At 48.1% G+C, this 15,639-nt stretch overlaps 1 protein-coding gene across 9 annotated transcripts in view; it reads right to left on the bottom strand.

Moving 5' to 3' along the window:
* WDFY3 (WD repeat and FYVE domain containing 3) overlaps positions 1-15,639 on the bottom strand; it is a 388,800-nt gene that overhangs the window by 130,252 nt on the left and 242,909 nt on the right. For all 9 annotated transcript variants that reach the window (XM_075351922.1, XM_075351959.1, XM_075351945.1 and 6 more), the window contains 3 exons: positions 12,611-12,842; positions 8,878-8,978; positions 7,657-7,875 (listed from right to left, as the gene is read on the bottom strand). In XM_075351922.1, coding sequence (XP_075208037.1) covers positions 7,657-7,875; positions 8,878-8,978; positions 12,611-12,842 — 552 coding nt within the window. The remainder of the gene's footprint in view (positions 1-7,656; positions 7,876-8,877; positions 8,979-12,610; positions 12,843-15,639) is intronic.

Below are 15,639 nucleotides of genomic sequence, written 5' to 3'. Positions count from 1 at the left end.
GGAGCAGGAGACGCGCCGTGCTGTGCTAGGAGGGAGGAGGGAGCAGACGGGCTGTGACAGCAGTGAAGCACCGCTCACAGCTCAGAGTCTGGAAGACTGTAGCCGGCTGCACGGATGTGACGTGGCAGCATTGGACGGGTACGTCACTGGACGGGGAGCAGCGGTCTGCAATAGCGCCTCTCACAGGCACTATTGCCAACACAAGGTATTTGAGAGAAACATTGTTTCTCAATATAATATCGATCTAGACAATAAAAAATATGGGTGAACCACCCCTTTAAACTGTAACCTTTATTGTAAACTCAATTAAGAGGTCAACAAAAGTACTGACGGAGGGACAAAAAAAAACACCTCACAATACGTACAAGTAATCTAACATAATGGTTCCATACAAAAGAAGAAGGGAATTTTGTTTACTTACCGTAAATTCCTTTTCTTCTAGCTCCAATTGGGAGACCCAGACAATTGGGTGTATAGCTACTGCCTCCGGAGGCCACACAAAGCATTACACTTAAAAGTGTAAGGCCCCTCCCCTTCTGCCTATACACCCCCCGTGGGATCACGGGCTCCTCAGTTTTAGTGCAAAAGCAAGAAGGAGGAAGCCAATAACTGGTTTAAGAACAAATTCAATCCGAAGGAACATCGGAGAACCGAAACCATTCAACATGAACAACATGTGTACCCGAAAAAACAAAAATCCCTAAGCAAACAGGGCGGGTGCTGGGTCTCCCAATTGGAGCTAGAAGAAAAGGAATTTACGGTAAGTAAACAAAATTCCCTTCTTCTTTGTCGCTCCTAATTGGGAGACCCAGACAATTGGGACGTCCAAAAGCAGTCCCTGGGTGGGTATAATAACCCCTCGTGATAGGACCGTAAAAACAGCCCTTTCCTACAGGTGGGCAGCTGCCGCCTGAAGGACTTGTCTACCTAGGCTGGCGTCCGCCGAAGCGTAGGTATGCACCTGATAGTGTTTGGTAAAAGTGTGCAGACTCGACCAGGTAGCCACCTGGCACACCTGCTGAGCCGTAGCCTGGTGCCGTAATGCCCAGGACGCACCCACGGCTCTGGTAGAATGGGCCTTCAGCCCTGAGGGAACCGGAAGCCCAGCCGAACGGTAGGCTTCAAGAATTGGTTCCTTGATCCACCTAGCCAGGGTGGATTTGGAAGCTTGCGACCCTTTGCGCTGACCAGCGACAAGGACAAAGAGTGCATCCGAGCGGCGCAGGGGCGCAGTGCGGGAAATGTAGATCCTGAGCGCTCTCACCAGATCCAACAAATGCAAATCCTTTTCACATTGATGAACTGGATGAGGACACAAAGAAGGCAAGGAGATATCCTGATTGAGATGAAAGGGGGATACCACCTTAGGGAGAAACTCCGGAATCGGGCGCAGAACCACCTTGTCCTGGTGAATCACCAGGAAGGGAGATTTGCATGACAGCGCTGCTAGCTCGGACACTCTCCGAAGAGACGTGACCGCTACTAGAAAAGCCACTTTCTGTGAAAGGCGAGAAAGGGAAACATCCCTCATAGGCTCGAAAGGCGGCTTCTGAAGAACAATTAGAACCCTGTTCAGATCCCAGGGCTCTAACGGCCGCTTGTAAGGAGGGACGATATGACAGACCCCTTGCAGGAACGTGCGTACCTGAGGAAGTCGTGCTAGGCGCTTCTGAAAAAATACAGATAGCGCTGAGACTAGTCCCTTGAGGGAGCTGAGCGACAAACCTTTTTCCAAACCGGATTGTAGGAAGGAAAGAAAAGTAGGCAATGCAAATGGCCAGGGAGAAACTCCCTGAGCAGAGCACCAAGATAAGAATATTTTCCACGTCCTGTGGTATATCTTGGCGGAGGTAGGTTTTCTAGCCTGTCTCATGGTGGCAATGACCTCTTGAGATAACCCTGAACACGCTAGGATCCAGGACTCAATGGCCACACAGTCAGGTTCAGGGCCGCAGAATTCTGATGGAAAAACGGCCCTTGAGACAGCAAGTCTGGTCGGTCTGGTAGTGCCCACGGTTGGCCTACCGCGAGGTGCCACAGATCCGGGTACCACGACCTCCTTGGCCAGTCTGGAGCGACGAGGATGGCGCGGCGGCAGTCGGACCTGATCTTGCGCAGCACTCTGGGCAACAGAGCCAGAGGTGGAAACACATAAGGAAGCCGGAACTGCGACCAATCTTGAACTAAGGCGTCTGCCGCCAGAGCTCGGTGATCGTGAGACCGTGCCATGAAAGCTGGGACCTTGTTGTTGTGCCGAGACGCCATTAGGTCGACGTCCGGCATCCCCCAGCGGCGACAGATCTCCTGAAACACGTCCGGGTGAAGAGACCATTCCCCTGCGTCCATACCCTGGCGACTGAGGAAGTCTGTTTCCCAGTTGTCCACGCCTGGGATGTGAACTGCGGATATGGTGGAAGCCGTGTCTTCCACCCACGTCAGAATCCGCCGGACTTCCTGGAAGGCTTGCCGACTGCGAGTTCCTCCTTGGTGGTTGATGTATGCCACCGCTGTGGAGTTGTCCGACTGAATTCGGATCTGTTTGCCTTCCAGCCACTGCTGGAAGGCTTGTAGGGCAAGATACACTGCCCTGATCTCCAGAACGTTGATCTGAAGGGTGGACTCCTGCTGAGTCCACGTACCTTGAGCCCTGTGGTGGAGAAAGACTGCTCCCCACCCTGACAGACTCGCATCTGTCGTCACCACCGCCCAGGATGGGGGTAGGAAGGATTTCCCTTTCGACAATGAGGTGGGAAGCAGCCACCATTGAAGAGAATCCTTGGCCGCCTGAGAAAGGGAGACGTTCCTGTCGAGGGACTTCGACTTCCCGTCCCATTGGCGGAGAATGTCCCATTGCAGTGGACGCAGATGAAACTGCGCGAAAGGGACTGCCTCTATTGCTGCAACCATCTTCCCTAGGAAGTGCATGAGGCGTCTCAAGGGGTGTGACTGGCCTTGAAGGAGAGATTGCACCCCTGTCTGTAGTGAACGCTGTTTGACAAGCGGAAGCTTCACTATCGCTGAGAGAGTATGAAACTCCATGCCAAGATATGTTATCGACTGGGTCGGGGTTAGATTTGACTTGGAAAAGTTGATGATCCACCCGAAACCCTGGAGGGTCTCCAGCGCAATGTTCAGGCTGTGTTGGCATGCCTCTTGAGAAGGCGCCTTGACAAGCAGATCGTCTAAGTAAGGGATCACAGAGTGTCCCTGAGAGTGCAGGACTGCAACTACAGCTGCCATGACTTTGGTGAAGACCCGTGGGGCTGTCGCCAGACCAAAAGGCAGGGCTACGAACTGAAGGTGTTCGTCTCCTATAACGAAGCGTAGAAAACGCTGATGCTCTGGAGCAATCGGTACGTGGAGATAAGCATCCTTGATGTCTATTGATGCTAGGAAATCTCCTTGAGACATTGCGGCGATGACGGAGCGGAGGGATTCCATCCGGAACCGTCTGGTTCTCACGTGCTTGTTGAGAAGTTTTAGGTCCAGAACGGGACGGAAAGACCCGTCCTTTTTTGGTACCACAAACAAATTGGAGTAAAAACCGTGACCTTGCTCTTGAAGAGGAACAGGGATCACCACTCCTTCCGCCTTTAGAGTGCACACCGCCTGCAGAAGAGCATTGGCTCGGTCGGGAGGCGGAGACGTTCTGAAGAATCGAGTTGGAGGACGAGAACTGAACTCTATCCTGTACCCGTGAGACAGAATGTCTCTCACCCAACGGTCTTGGACCTGTGGCAGCCAAATGTCGCCAAAGCGGGAGAGCCTGCCACCGACCGAGGATGCGGAGAGAGGAGGCCGAAAGTCATGAGGAAGCCGCTTTGGTAGCGGGTCTTCCGGCTGTCTTTTTTGGGCGTGACTGAGCCCGCCAAGAATCTGAGCTCCTCTGATTCTTTTGAGTCCTTTTGGACGAGGAGAATTGGGACCTGCCCGAACCTCGAAAGGTCCGAAACCCCGACTGTCCCCTCCTCTGTTGGGGTTTGTTTTGTCTGGGCTGAGGTAAGGATGAATCCTTACCCTTGGACTGTTTAATGATTTCATCCAAACGCTCACCAAACAGTCGGTCACCAGAAAATGGCAAACTGGTTAAGCATTTTTTGGAAGCAGAATCTGCTTTCCATTCCCTTAACCACAAGGCTCTGCGTAAAACCACGGAGTTGGCGGATGCCACTGCCGTACGGCTCGTAGAGTCCAGAACCGCATTAATCGCGTAAGACGCAAATGCAGACATTTGAGAGGTTAAGGATGCCACCTGCGGAACAGATGTACGTGTGACCGTGTCAATCTGTGTAAGACCAGCTGAAATAGCTTGGAGTGCCCATACGGCTGCGAATGCAGGAGCAAACGACGCGCCGATAGCTTCATAGATGGATTTCAACCAGAGCTCCATCTGTCTGTCAGTGGCATCTTTAAGAGCAGCCCCATCCTCCACTGCAACTATGGATCTAGCCGCAAGCCTGGAGATTGGGGGATCCACCTTGGGACACTGGGTCCAGCTCTTGATCACGTCAGGAGGAAAGGGATAACGTGTATCCTTAAGCCGTTTGGAGAAACGCTTATCTGGATAAGCGTGGTGTTTCTGGACTGACTCTCTAAAGTCAGAGTGGTCCAGAAAAGTACTTAATTTACGCTTGGGATACCTGAAATGGAATTTCTCCTGCTGTGAAGCTGACTCCTCCACTAGAGGAGCTGGGGGAGAAATATCCAACATTTTATTGATGGACGCGATAAGATCATTCACTATGGCGTCACCATCAGGTGTATCCAGATTGAGAGCGGTCTCAGGATCAGAATCCTGATCAGCTAACTCCGCCTCATCACACAGAAGAGAATCCTCTTGCTGGGACCCTGACCAGTGTGATGAAGTAGAGGGCCGCTCATAGCGAGCTCGCTTAGGCTGTCTGGGACTGTCGTCCGTGTCAGAGCCGTCACCCTGGGATGCATGGGACACCCCCGGAGCCCGGAGCTGTTCCAACTGAGGGGGACCAGGGAGCAATGATTCAACAGTGCCCATGGTCTGAGTTACTGGTCTAGACTGCAAAGTTTCTAGAATTTTAGTCATAGTCACAGACAATCTATCAGCAAAGATTGCAAACTCTGTCCCCGTCACCTGGACAGTATTCACAGGTGGTTCTCCCGGGGTCACCTCCAGCAGGGGCCCCGGCCGTGCAAGTGGCACAGGGGCCGAGCACTGCACACAATGGGGGTCAGTGGAACCTGCCGGTAGAGCAGCCTCACAAGCGGTACAAGCAGCATAGAAAGCCTGTGCCTTGGCACCCTTGTTTTTTGCGGACGACATGCTGTAGTCTCCACTGAGCAATCTAGGAGGGTATATAGCCAAGAATCACCAGCGACCGTTTAGTGCAATGTATAGCATGCAAGCATAAAAATACAATTGTACACTTTGGCACTAGTGGGGTCAGCACCGGAGGTGCCGCTTACCGCCCGCTGAAAGCGGGTGTGTGGTCGCCAGAATCCCGTGCCTGGGTCTCCCAGAACTTGTCTCCCCTCTCCAGCTCAGACTGCATTCAGGAATGGCCGCCGGCGTTCTGTGAAGAGGGGCGGACCGTGGGCGTGCCTCAGACAAAGTGCGGGAAACTGGCGTCCCACTGTGCTCAATGTGAGGGCTGGAGTATGTAAAGCAGACTCCAGCCCTCGGCGCTGACGTTCTGTACAGCGTCCCGCCCTTCCCCTGACTGGCAGGCCTGGGGGTGGGAACGAAGCGAAACTAGGCCGCAAAAGCCGGGGACTCTAGTAATAAGCGCGGCCGTCAAATATGCACGGCCAGCGCGGAAGTCCCCGGCGCACCACAAGTCCCAGCCGCGCCGCAGTGTAAACTGTCAGCAGCGGCCGGCGCGGCAGTTCCCAACACAATAACTCCCTCAGCAAGCTGTGGAAGTGTGGCACAAGCGCGCAGCGCTGTTGTCCCCGGCGCACTAACACACCCAGCAATGCTGCAGTGTGCGCGCGGTCTGTACGGGGACACAGAGTACCTTGACGTAGCAGGGCCTGTCCCTGACGATACTCCGCTCCATATCCAGCAGATTCCCCAGGGGCTGTGGATGGAGCACAGTCCCATGTGCCTGGAGACCGGTAAAATCCCACTTCACCCAGAGCCCTAAGGGGGATGGGGAAGGATGCAGCATGTGGGCTCCAGCCTCCGTACCCGCAATGGGTACCTCAACCTTAACAAACACCGCCGACAAAAGTGGGGTGAGAAGGGAGCATGCTGGGGACCCTAGTATGGGTCCTCTTGTCTTCCATCCGACATAGTCAGCAGCTGCTGCTGACTAAACAGTGGAGCTATGCGTGGATGTCTGACCTCCTTCGCACAAAGCTTGAAAACTGAGGAGCCCGTGATCCCACGGGGGGTGTATAGGCAGAAGGGGAGGGGCCTTACACTTTTAAGTGTAATGCTTTGTGTGGCCTCCAGAGGCAGTAGCTATACACCCAATTGTCTGGGTCTCCCAATTAGGAGCGACAAAGAAAACTAAAATACGAAGGCCGACTTGTGGTTCTCTCATCCGGTCAAAGCCAACCCTACCCGACCCCTTGAACCTACTGTAGCCCTATGAATAAGGTGGATGGGGGCACTTAGCACTCTAATTTATTTTCCTAAATACTCATCTCATACAGAGCTGAATACATGCTACTGTGACATATATCAGAGAGAGAGGGGAGCCAGCACGATCTGAAAATGGCATGCATCATATAAAAAGTGCAAATTCACAGATTTATTCCAACTGTACTGTAATATAAATGAGATTTTTAGCAAATAATTGATCAATTCTTTGAGCCACCCCTGCCAACGTCACGGCAAATCTCAATAGGGGGGTCCTACTCTATATTCTGTATTTCATGTGCCATGCGGCCTCCTAGATAAAGTTAAAAGCAGAACCATAATGGAGCACACATACCTGTAACCTGTATATATAACCGCTTCTATGTTGCAAAAGAGGCAATTGTGGATAGAGGCCAGCCCAGGTCCCAGCATGTGGAGCAAGCTCTACACATACCAGGACTATATCAGAACTGATCCTCCCAGTGCCAGGCAGCAACCATTGATAAAGGCGGACCAGATCCAAGTATGGTGCTTAATTAGCAATGCCTGTGGAAAGGGTGAGGCAACTGAATGTGTACAGCTACCAACAGGAGGAATATATTGCAAACCAAGATCAGCACTCTAGCACTCTAATTTATTTTCCTAAATACTCATCTCATACAGAGCTGAATACATGCTACTGTGACATATATCAGACAACTGACTCTGGGCAACAATGGTAATCCAATCAAGGTTAGTGACAACATCCGGGTACTTCGCACTTGTGAGAATCTGACCAAAATCAATCGAAACCTTAACGGTCAGCTCTCATCCGGTTTGGCTGATAAAAAAAGAACATTTCTCTATCTTGTGAATGTATAAATGGGGAACATTTTTCCGTATATCAACGTGACATGATGACCTGTAGATGCCTCACCAAAGGCAAATTTGGAGCTTTTCTTGACAATTTTTTTTCAACCCTCCCCACATACGTTTTTCTTTTAACCAATGTATTGCTATCCAATTTAAGCCCCAGAACCTTATTTCCTGGTATTATGCTTTTCCAGTCTCCTAAAAAGATACCAAGCAATGAAAAAGTGGAAGCTGATAATTACCATAGTTCTGAAGTAGTTCTTCCTTTGTTGACACGATCAGGGACTTGTCCTTTGCAGAAAGTACAATGGCTAGACAGACATAATGCTGCTCAGAGGAGTTTGCTCGTCGGACAATGGTCAGCAGTCGCACCGGGTGATTATTGGGTGGCGTACTGAAACGCTCGATGCAGAACCAAGTAGAATATGTTAATCCAGATGGAGGTGGGAAAAGATGTTCCCCTATGTGAAGATAAAAGAATACATCAAATCCTGAGAATTCACTTTTGTGACTACCTTGTGCAAGGATAAATAAAACTTTTACACATACACTTCTGAGTTCTGCAAGGGAGTAACACAAAGTAAATTGAGTCCTATTCAATATGTCATCTTTTCAGTGGTTTTCCATCATTGGGAAGACTGTACAGGCCATGTCTTCAGAAGACAGGCACCTCAATATGTATATATGTATGTATGTATGCATGCCTCTACGCATTTTAACTGATTTGATGTGGCAGCATCTTTCGTAATATAAATAAACTGAATTATTCCACCATATACCTGGTTTTGTACATTTCTCATTAACCTTATGGATTTCAGGTGTAGAAACCATGTGGTTCCTGATCTACCCAGTGTCTAACTGGTTAGCAGCATTTTTCTTCCATTTTTGGCTTTTTTTTTTATTAAAATTCATTTCTTCTTCAAGTTAATCACCTTGTGAGTGCAATTACATAATAAAAATCAAATATTAAAAGGTGTTGTCCGGCAGAAAAAAAAACAAAAAAACTTTACCCATGAAACTTGATATATAAAAAAATAAAAACTTTGTTATACTTGCCTATCGGCACTCACTTCATCCATGATCTGCTCAGATACAGGAATCAGTGGATATCTCTGTTCCACCAGTCACGAGAACACTGCAGCCTGTGATTGGCAGCATCATTGCATGTTTTATGATGACTTGCTGGTAAAAGTCACTTGACTGCTCTAGCCAATCAAAGGCCGCAGTGGTCTGGTGGCTGGTGTAACGTTGACCTCATCCTTTCTCTGCGCAGATCACTTAATGGCCCATGTGGGTGCCTGAAGGAGAGTATGGCTGATTGTGATTGCTTATATATCCTGCAAGTTTTATTTTGCTCATACAACCCTTCTAATTAGCATGTTTAGTTTATGTTAACTAAAATGTCAATGTTCAGTGTGCATTCCTTTGTCTTCATTATAATGGCGTACTAAGGAGATTCTTACCTGTTCCTATGCCACTCAGCACTGTGCCATCCATAAGCCCTGTGGTGACGGCATTACTGTTCGGTGCATTGTGAGGTGCCAAACTTGGCAAGAAAAGGCACCTATTAAAGAGAAAAATACATTGCAGTCTCTAGAGCCTTTAACACATTGCCACACCAGCGTCTTACAGGCCTTCTTAATACTACTCTACTTCCATGCATTCAATACTTTCCTGTGTTGCCTTGTGCTCACTGCCAGACCTGCGAACTGAAAAAAACTCCACCTGGCTATAGGGAGGTGTGGCCGGTCTCTGCAGTACTTTAACCTTGCCGTGTTCTGTAGAAATTTGGTTCTCTGGCCAATCCCTTTCTAGCAGCGACTATTTCAGGCACCTTCTCCCATCACTTTCTGCCTGATCATTGTTACTAGTCAGTTTGTCTGCTAATGTCCTGTCTGTTCGTATATCTGTATAGATTCTTCAGTTTTTGACTCTGCTCATATACCCTTCCAGTCTGACCTCAGCTTTGAACTCTTAACCTTGCTGCCTGCCCCAACCTTGGACCATCTGACTACACCTCTGTCTTGCCCTCCTGTATCACGATCCCGTATCTCTGACCCTTCTGTGAGCTGCTGCAGACCCGGGGACTGCCCTGGAGTGGTACCTGGTGTCTACTGACAACCCAGCAACTCCTCAGAAGCACTAGTGAAGGTCCGGTAAACACTTAATCACGCCCCTCTATGGTAGGCCCAGCCTGTGGCTCAGAGGGTCCACACCCGCCAGCATGACATACACCTGCCTGAGTAAAGAGTCTTTTTGCTGTGTTTGTGAAGCAGAAACTCAAACTTTTTAAGCCATTTTGATAGTTGAAGGCCAATTTGGAGAGTTTTCACTCAGTTTCTGCTCCAAGAGCTCTGTAAAAACTCAGTGTGCACAACGCAAAAAAGGAATCTTTCAGCACCATCCACCACCCTAAACTGTTTGTATGGTCATGCTACTTAATTAAAGATAATGTCATCCAGATCTTTATGTAATCTGTTGCTTCCCGAAGAAAAACAATTATTGTTGTTTTTAATTAATTTGTATAAGAGGTTTAAGTGCTCTGGGAGTGTCAAAGCACTTCTCCAAGCCTCTTCCTCACTGCCTCCTCCCCACCCAGCTCAGGCTTCTTTGGCTTGACTGACAGCTGTGTAGGAAGGTGGTGCAGGGAGGGGAATTGTATCAGGGTCACAAACACTTGGAAGTGCTCGGATTTTGCCAAGAGGACTTCAGCCTCATTTGCATATTAATTAAAACAGCGATTTTTGATGTCAGGAAGCAACAGATTGATTAAGTAAAAGTTATGCATGACATTTTTCAGAGCGCAACATGACCATGTAAACAGTTTGAGAGAGGCATTGGTCTTACATAATCCCCTTAATGAAATAGATCTGTCGAAACTAACAAAGAAATATTTGCATTTCAGCTAATTAACAGAATGTCCCATGTTACTGCTTGCTGTTACCTATTCCCAAAAATGTGCTCATTTCTTAAGAAAGACAGATACATTTTCTGGTTAATGAGACAGATTTAATTCAGACTCCGTTCCCAATCTTCACTAATTTCCAGACCCCCTGATATGCAGCTTGTACCTTGTAAGACGTTTTCTCATGTGGGCACGGGCAGCTGCAGTCTACAGCGGACAACACTCGCAGCCCGGCAGGAGAAAACACGCAGCGTCCAGGATGTAGCACATCCGGATCATGTGCACAAACCCTTAAGCACCTGGGTACCAAGTTTCAGGGACTGTCCGAAACAAAACTGAAGGAAGGCATCTTTGTGGGTCCGGAGATTCATAAACTCATGGACGACTTTCAATTTTTCTTTTTTTTTTTTATCATGCTTGTACGTAATTTCAAAACCATTTTATGCAAAATCCATACATGATTGTTAAAAATTAGTTTTGGGTTTGTTTGTTTTTTTTAAAGGGAACCTGTCAGCAGAAATTTAGCTTTAAACCTAAAAGTTTCCCCCTCTGCAGCTCGTGGGCTGCATTCTAGCAAGGTTCCTGTACTTTTTGTGCCCCCTTTTAAACCAAATTAAATACTTTATAAAGTTGTACCTTTTGGTATGCAATTCTTGTAAATTATCCATGGGGGCGGGCTTTCTGGTGTCCGTTACTGTCCCTCCTGCCGATTTACGCCGTCCCCCTATGCTCCATTTCATACATCAGGATGCCGCCCACTGCGCCCTTTTGATCCCGCGCATGCGCCGTGCGACTGTGCACTGTGTGCACAGTGACCGCTGGTGACGTGTGTCGCAGGCACGATGATATTGGCGGTGCTGTGATTGCATCAGCAAGTGCCCGTCCATAATCTCGTGGCCGCGCTTTCCCCTCTGCCTCCAGCGTTGTGCGCAAGCGCTGGCCAGATGACCCGACGTCACCTCTTTCCCATCTTACCCTGCAGCAGGAAATAGATGGGAAGAGCGGGCAGGACACCACCGGTTACGAGAGGTGACGTCGGGTCATCTGGCCAGCGCTTGCGCAGAACGCTGGAGGCAGAGGGGAAAGGGCGGACACGAGATTATGGGCGGGCACTTGCTGATGCAATCACAGCGCCGCCCATAACCTCGTGCCTGCGACACACGTCACGAGCGGTCACTGTGCACACAGTGTACAGTCGCACGGCGCATGCGCGGGACCAAAAGGGCACAGTGGGCGTCGTCCTGATGTATGAAATGGAGAGTTGGGGGACGGCGTAAATTGGCAGGAGGGACACTAACGGACACCAAAAAGCCCGCCCACATGGATAATTTACAAGAATTGCATACCAAAAGGTACAACTTTATAAAGTATTTAATTTGGTTTAAAAGGGGGCACAAAAACTATAGGAACCTTGCTAGAATGCAGCCCAGGAGCTGCAGAAGGGGAAACTTTTAGGTTTAAAGCTAAATTTCTGCTGACAGGTTCCCTTTAAATCAGAGCATGAGAAAACTTAAGAATCAGTAATTGGCTTTGGAAAAAAAAAATGTATAAACCCAAATTCTGCATACCTGTGTTTTTAATATACATTGTGATTTGTAAAAAAACAAAAACAAGAAAAAATATTTCAAAAATACATTTAATGCTAAAACCTAAAAGACCTGGTTTAAACATTAGATAATTTTTTGGTGATCGCGTCCCTTTAAAGGGAATCAGTCACCAGGATTTTGCCTCCAAATATGAGAGCAGCATAATGTAGAGTCCCTGACTCCAGAGATGAGATGTATTGCTTACTGGCCTGCTTGCCGTAAATTAGATAAAATCACCGTTTTATCTGCAAACAATTATCACCAGAGGATTAGTAAGCCTGCTGTGATGTAGTCCAACCACGCCCCCTCCATTGATTGACAGCTTTCTGTGAATAGGCAGAAAGCTCACAATCAGTGGTGTGGGCGGAGTTATACAGAGCTCAGCATTGAGAGAACTGGTAGTTTTGCAGCAGATAAATACACTGATCATGTACAAACTACCCTCAGCAGTCAATTAAGTGATACATCGCTGGAATTAGGGTCTCTGCATCTACATCATGATGCTCTCAGATGGGAGAGCAAAATCTGATGACAAATTCTTTTAAGGAAAGAGAATCAAGATTAAAATCCTTGCTATATTGATAAGATCATTGCTCAGTAAATGAAAATAGGAATGACATTAAAAGACAATAGTGTGAACAAACTGATTTAATTATTATACTTCTAGCATGATAAATTAAAAATGAAAAACAAAAAGCACATTACCCAAAGCCTTCCAGAGAAGTGTCAAATTCCACAAAGGCAGGAGTGACTGATGATCCATGAAGCCTAATGTCATGTGGTGTAGTCATAGATACCAGGCACTTTACCCTGGTCAGGGGCACGGTGCATCCTTCTGCTGACTTTACCAAGCTGCGGCTTATCCGGTAATGTTTGTCTTCTCCTACGCAGAACACGCTGTCAGAGCCCAGGCCCTCTGTGGACATGATCATGCTACCTGTACGAGGCACGGAAACAGATCTGTCAGAGCTGAAAAAAATAATATAAAATCCTATACCTGATCCCTACCCACCGCTATGTTTCTATTCAGAACATTGGCACAGAGTGTCACTACCCAGCCAGGTGACATATGAACGCTTTTATTGGTACAAGTTATTGCAGAATGATTCAATGATTGGAAAGGCTGAGGCTTTATACAAAACATTAAGAAAATCCATTACAAAAATATGTAAATTTACAGAATTTATTTTATGACCTGGATCCACATGGTTAAGCATTTTAGTGTTTTTGCTGCTGTGCTTGTTATACTTGAGTAGCATTTTAGGATTCTATTTCTAAGGCAGTAAAATCACTGGGAACACAGTTTTTAAGAAAAAGTAAGTCTAGAAACAATGCCTTTAACTGGAAATGATTTGGCATACATCAAATGTATTTACATTCATTTTATCAACGTTTGAATTTAATTAAAGGGACTCTGTCGGCAGGTTTTTCCTATATAATCTGAAGACAGCATGCTGTAAGGGTTAACATTCAGATTACAGCCCTGCGTCTCTCATCACGAAGTGTGTTTTTGATTACCTGCAATGTTAGCTTAAGTGTCCTGGCTTTATAATTAGTCTGACAGAGGAGCATGTGAGCTCTAGTCTATTTCCTCCCTCTGGGATTAGCACATTCTGTCTATGGAAATGTACACAGAAACCCTGGTGTGGGCGGGGGCAGCTCCCAGAGCTCTGCTACATGCAAAAAAAAAATAAAAAAAATAGATCTTTGATTGTTTCAGAACAGCTGAACCCAGTAAACTAAGTGATACATTGTTAGATTCAGGGTCTCTTAGCCTACATCATGCTGCTCTCAGATGAGGTAGCAGAAACCTGATAAAAGATTCCCTTTAAAATATTTTCATTATTTCATTGTCACTATTAGGCTATGTGCCCACGGGAGCTCGCTCCTGCGGATTTTGCTGCGGAAAACCTGCAGATTTATCTGGATTTTCTAGATAAATCTGCAGGTTTTAGCAAGTACAGACACTCCCCATGTTACCCTATGGGACATGGGGAGTGTCTGTGTCCACGCTGTGGAATGTGTGGCTACAGAATATGCTGTGGATGTCCTGCAGCCGCACATAACTGCATGTCAATTATTCCTGCGGATTTACCTGCGGAAATCGTGGCCCTCCACTATGGAGGTAGAGGCCGGGACTTCCGCAGGTAAGTCGCATGAATATCCACAGGTTTACCGCAACAATTCTGCTGGAATCCCGCAGCAATGTATAGCTGCGGATTCCGGGGAGGTGCTGCAGGAAACCTGCGGCCGTACCTGCGGATATATCCGCATGTACGAGCTCCCGTGGGCACATAGCCTTAGAATATGATGCTATAAATTAGAATTTCTTGAACTACGGAATCAAACGTAACACTACCCCCTCGCCACATTATTTCTGCCTCCCAGGCTTCAGCTTTGCAGCGCCAGTGCACTTCTGAATGATTGACAATTTACCGTATTTTTCGGACTATAAGACGCACTTTTTTCCCCCCAAATGTTGGGGGAAAGTGGGGGGTGCGTCTTATGGTCTGAATATAGGGCTGCGGGGAATGAGGGTGCTGCGGTGGAGCGGGTCATCGGCGGCACGAGCAGGCTACAGCAGCACCTGCCGTGACCACGTGGGCCCGCTCATTCCATATGCACGCCCATCCTCTCGCCCATCTCTCAGCGCTGAAGCCGGGGCTGATAGGTGGGCGGGATGATGGGCGGGGACGCGCGCATAGTAAACAGCCAGCTCGCGTGATCACCCCTAGCAACTACAGCCTGGAGTGATCATGCGGCTGTATTCACTGCTCCCCGCGCATCATCATCAGCGCGGGGTGCAGTGAATCAATGTACTCACCGTTCCCCTGCAGCACCGCGATATCCTCCTGTCTGCCGGTCGCGGCTGTATGGAAACTAGCGGTGCTCACAGCGATGACGTCTTCGCTGTGCGCACGTGTCCACACAGTCGCCCTGGCAGACAGGAGGACATCGCGATGCTGCAGGGATCGTGGCCGGCTCAACACAACGCTGCCGGCACAGAAGGGAGGAGGAGCGACGCTGCGTGGAGCGAGGAAAGTTGAGTGTAAACGTTTATTTTTTTTTTGTGTGTGTGTGCCACAGTATGCAGGAGATAGCAGGATGATGGTGGTATATAAGCAGGATGATGGGAGTATATGAGCAGGATGATGGGAGTATATGAGCAGGATGATGGGGGTATATGAGCAGGATGATGGGGGTATATGAGCAGGATTGATGGGGGTATATGAGCAGGATGATGGGGGTATATGAGCAGGATGATGGGGGTATATGAGCAGGATGATGGGGGTATATGAGCAGGATGATGGGGGTATATGAGCAGGATGATGGTGTATATAGCAGGATGATGGTGTATATAGCAGGATGGGAGCACATACCAGGATGGCAGTATATAGCAAGATGGGGCTATACCAGGATGAGGGACATATATATACACAAGGCAGAAGGATCATTACCAGGATGGGGTACCTTAGTAGAGAATTTGGAGACATTACCCCCATAATAGTGTCAGCAGCAGATACTCGCCCCATAACAACGTGTCATGACCACATTTTTTGCTTAAAATTTTATTTTCCTTCTCTAAAACCAGGGTGCGTCTTATGGTCCGGTGCGTCTTATAGTCCGAAAAATACGGTAGATGGTTGACCGAAACATTCCCTCTCCAATACTGCAAGCAGAGAAAGCTTTGCTTCTGCAGCATCAAGCACAGGGAAGCTATCAGAGAACAGCTA

This window comes from Anomaloglossus baeobatrachus, chromosome 1 (assembly GCF_048569485.1).
Source record: "Anomaloglossus baeobatrachus isolate aAnoBae1 chromosome 1, aAnoBae1.hap1, whole genome shotgun sequence".
NCBI classification, from domain to species: Eukaryota; Metazoa; Chordata; class Amphibia; order Anura; family Aromobatidae; genus Anomaloglossus; species Anomaloglossus baeobatrachus.
This window is presented reverse-complemented; position numbering and strand designations above follow the sequence as displayed.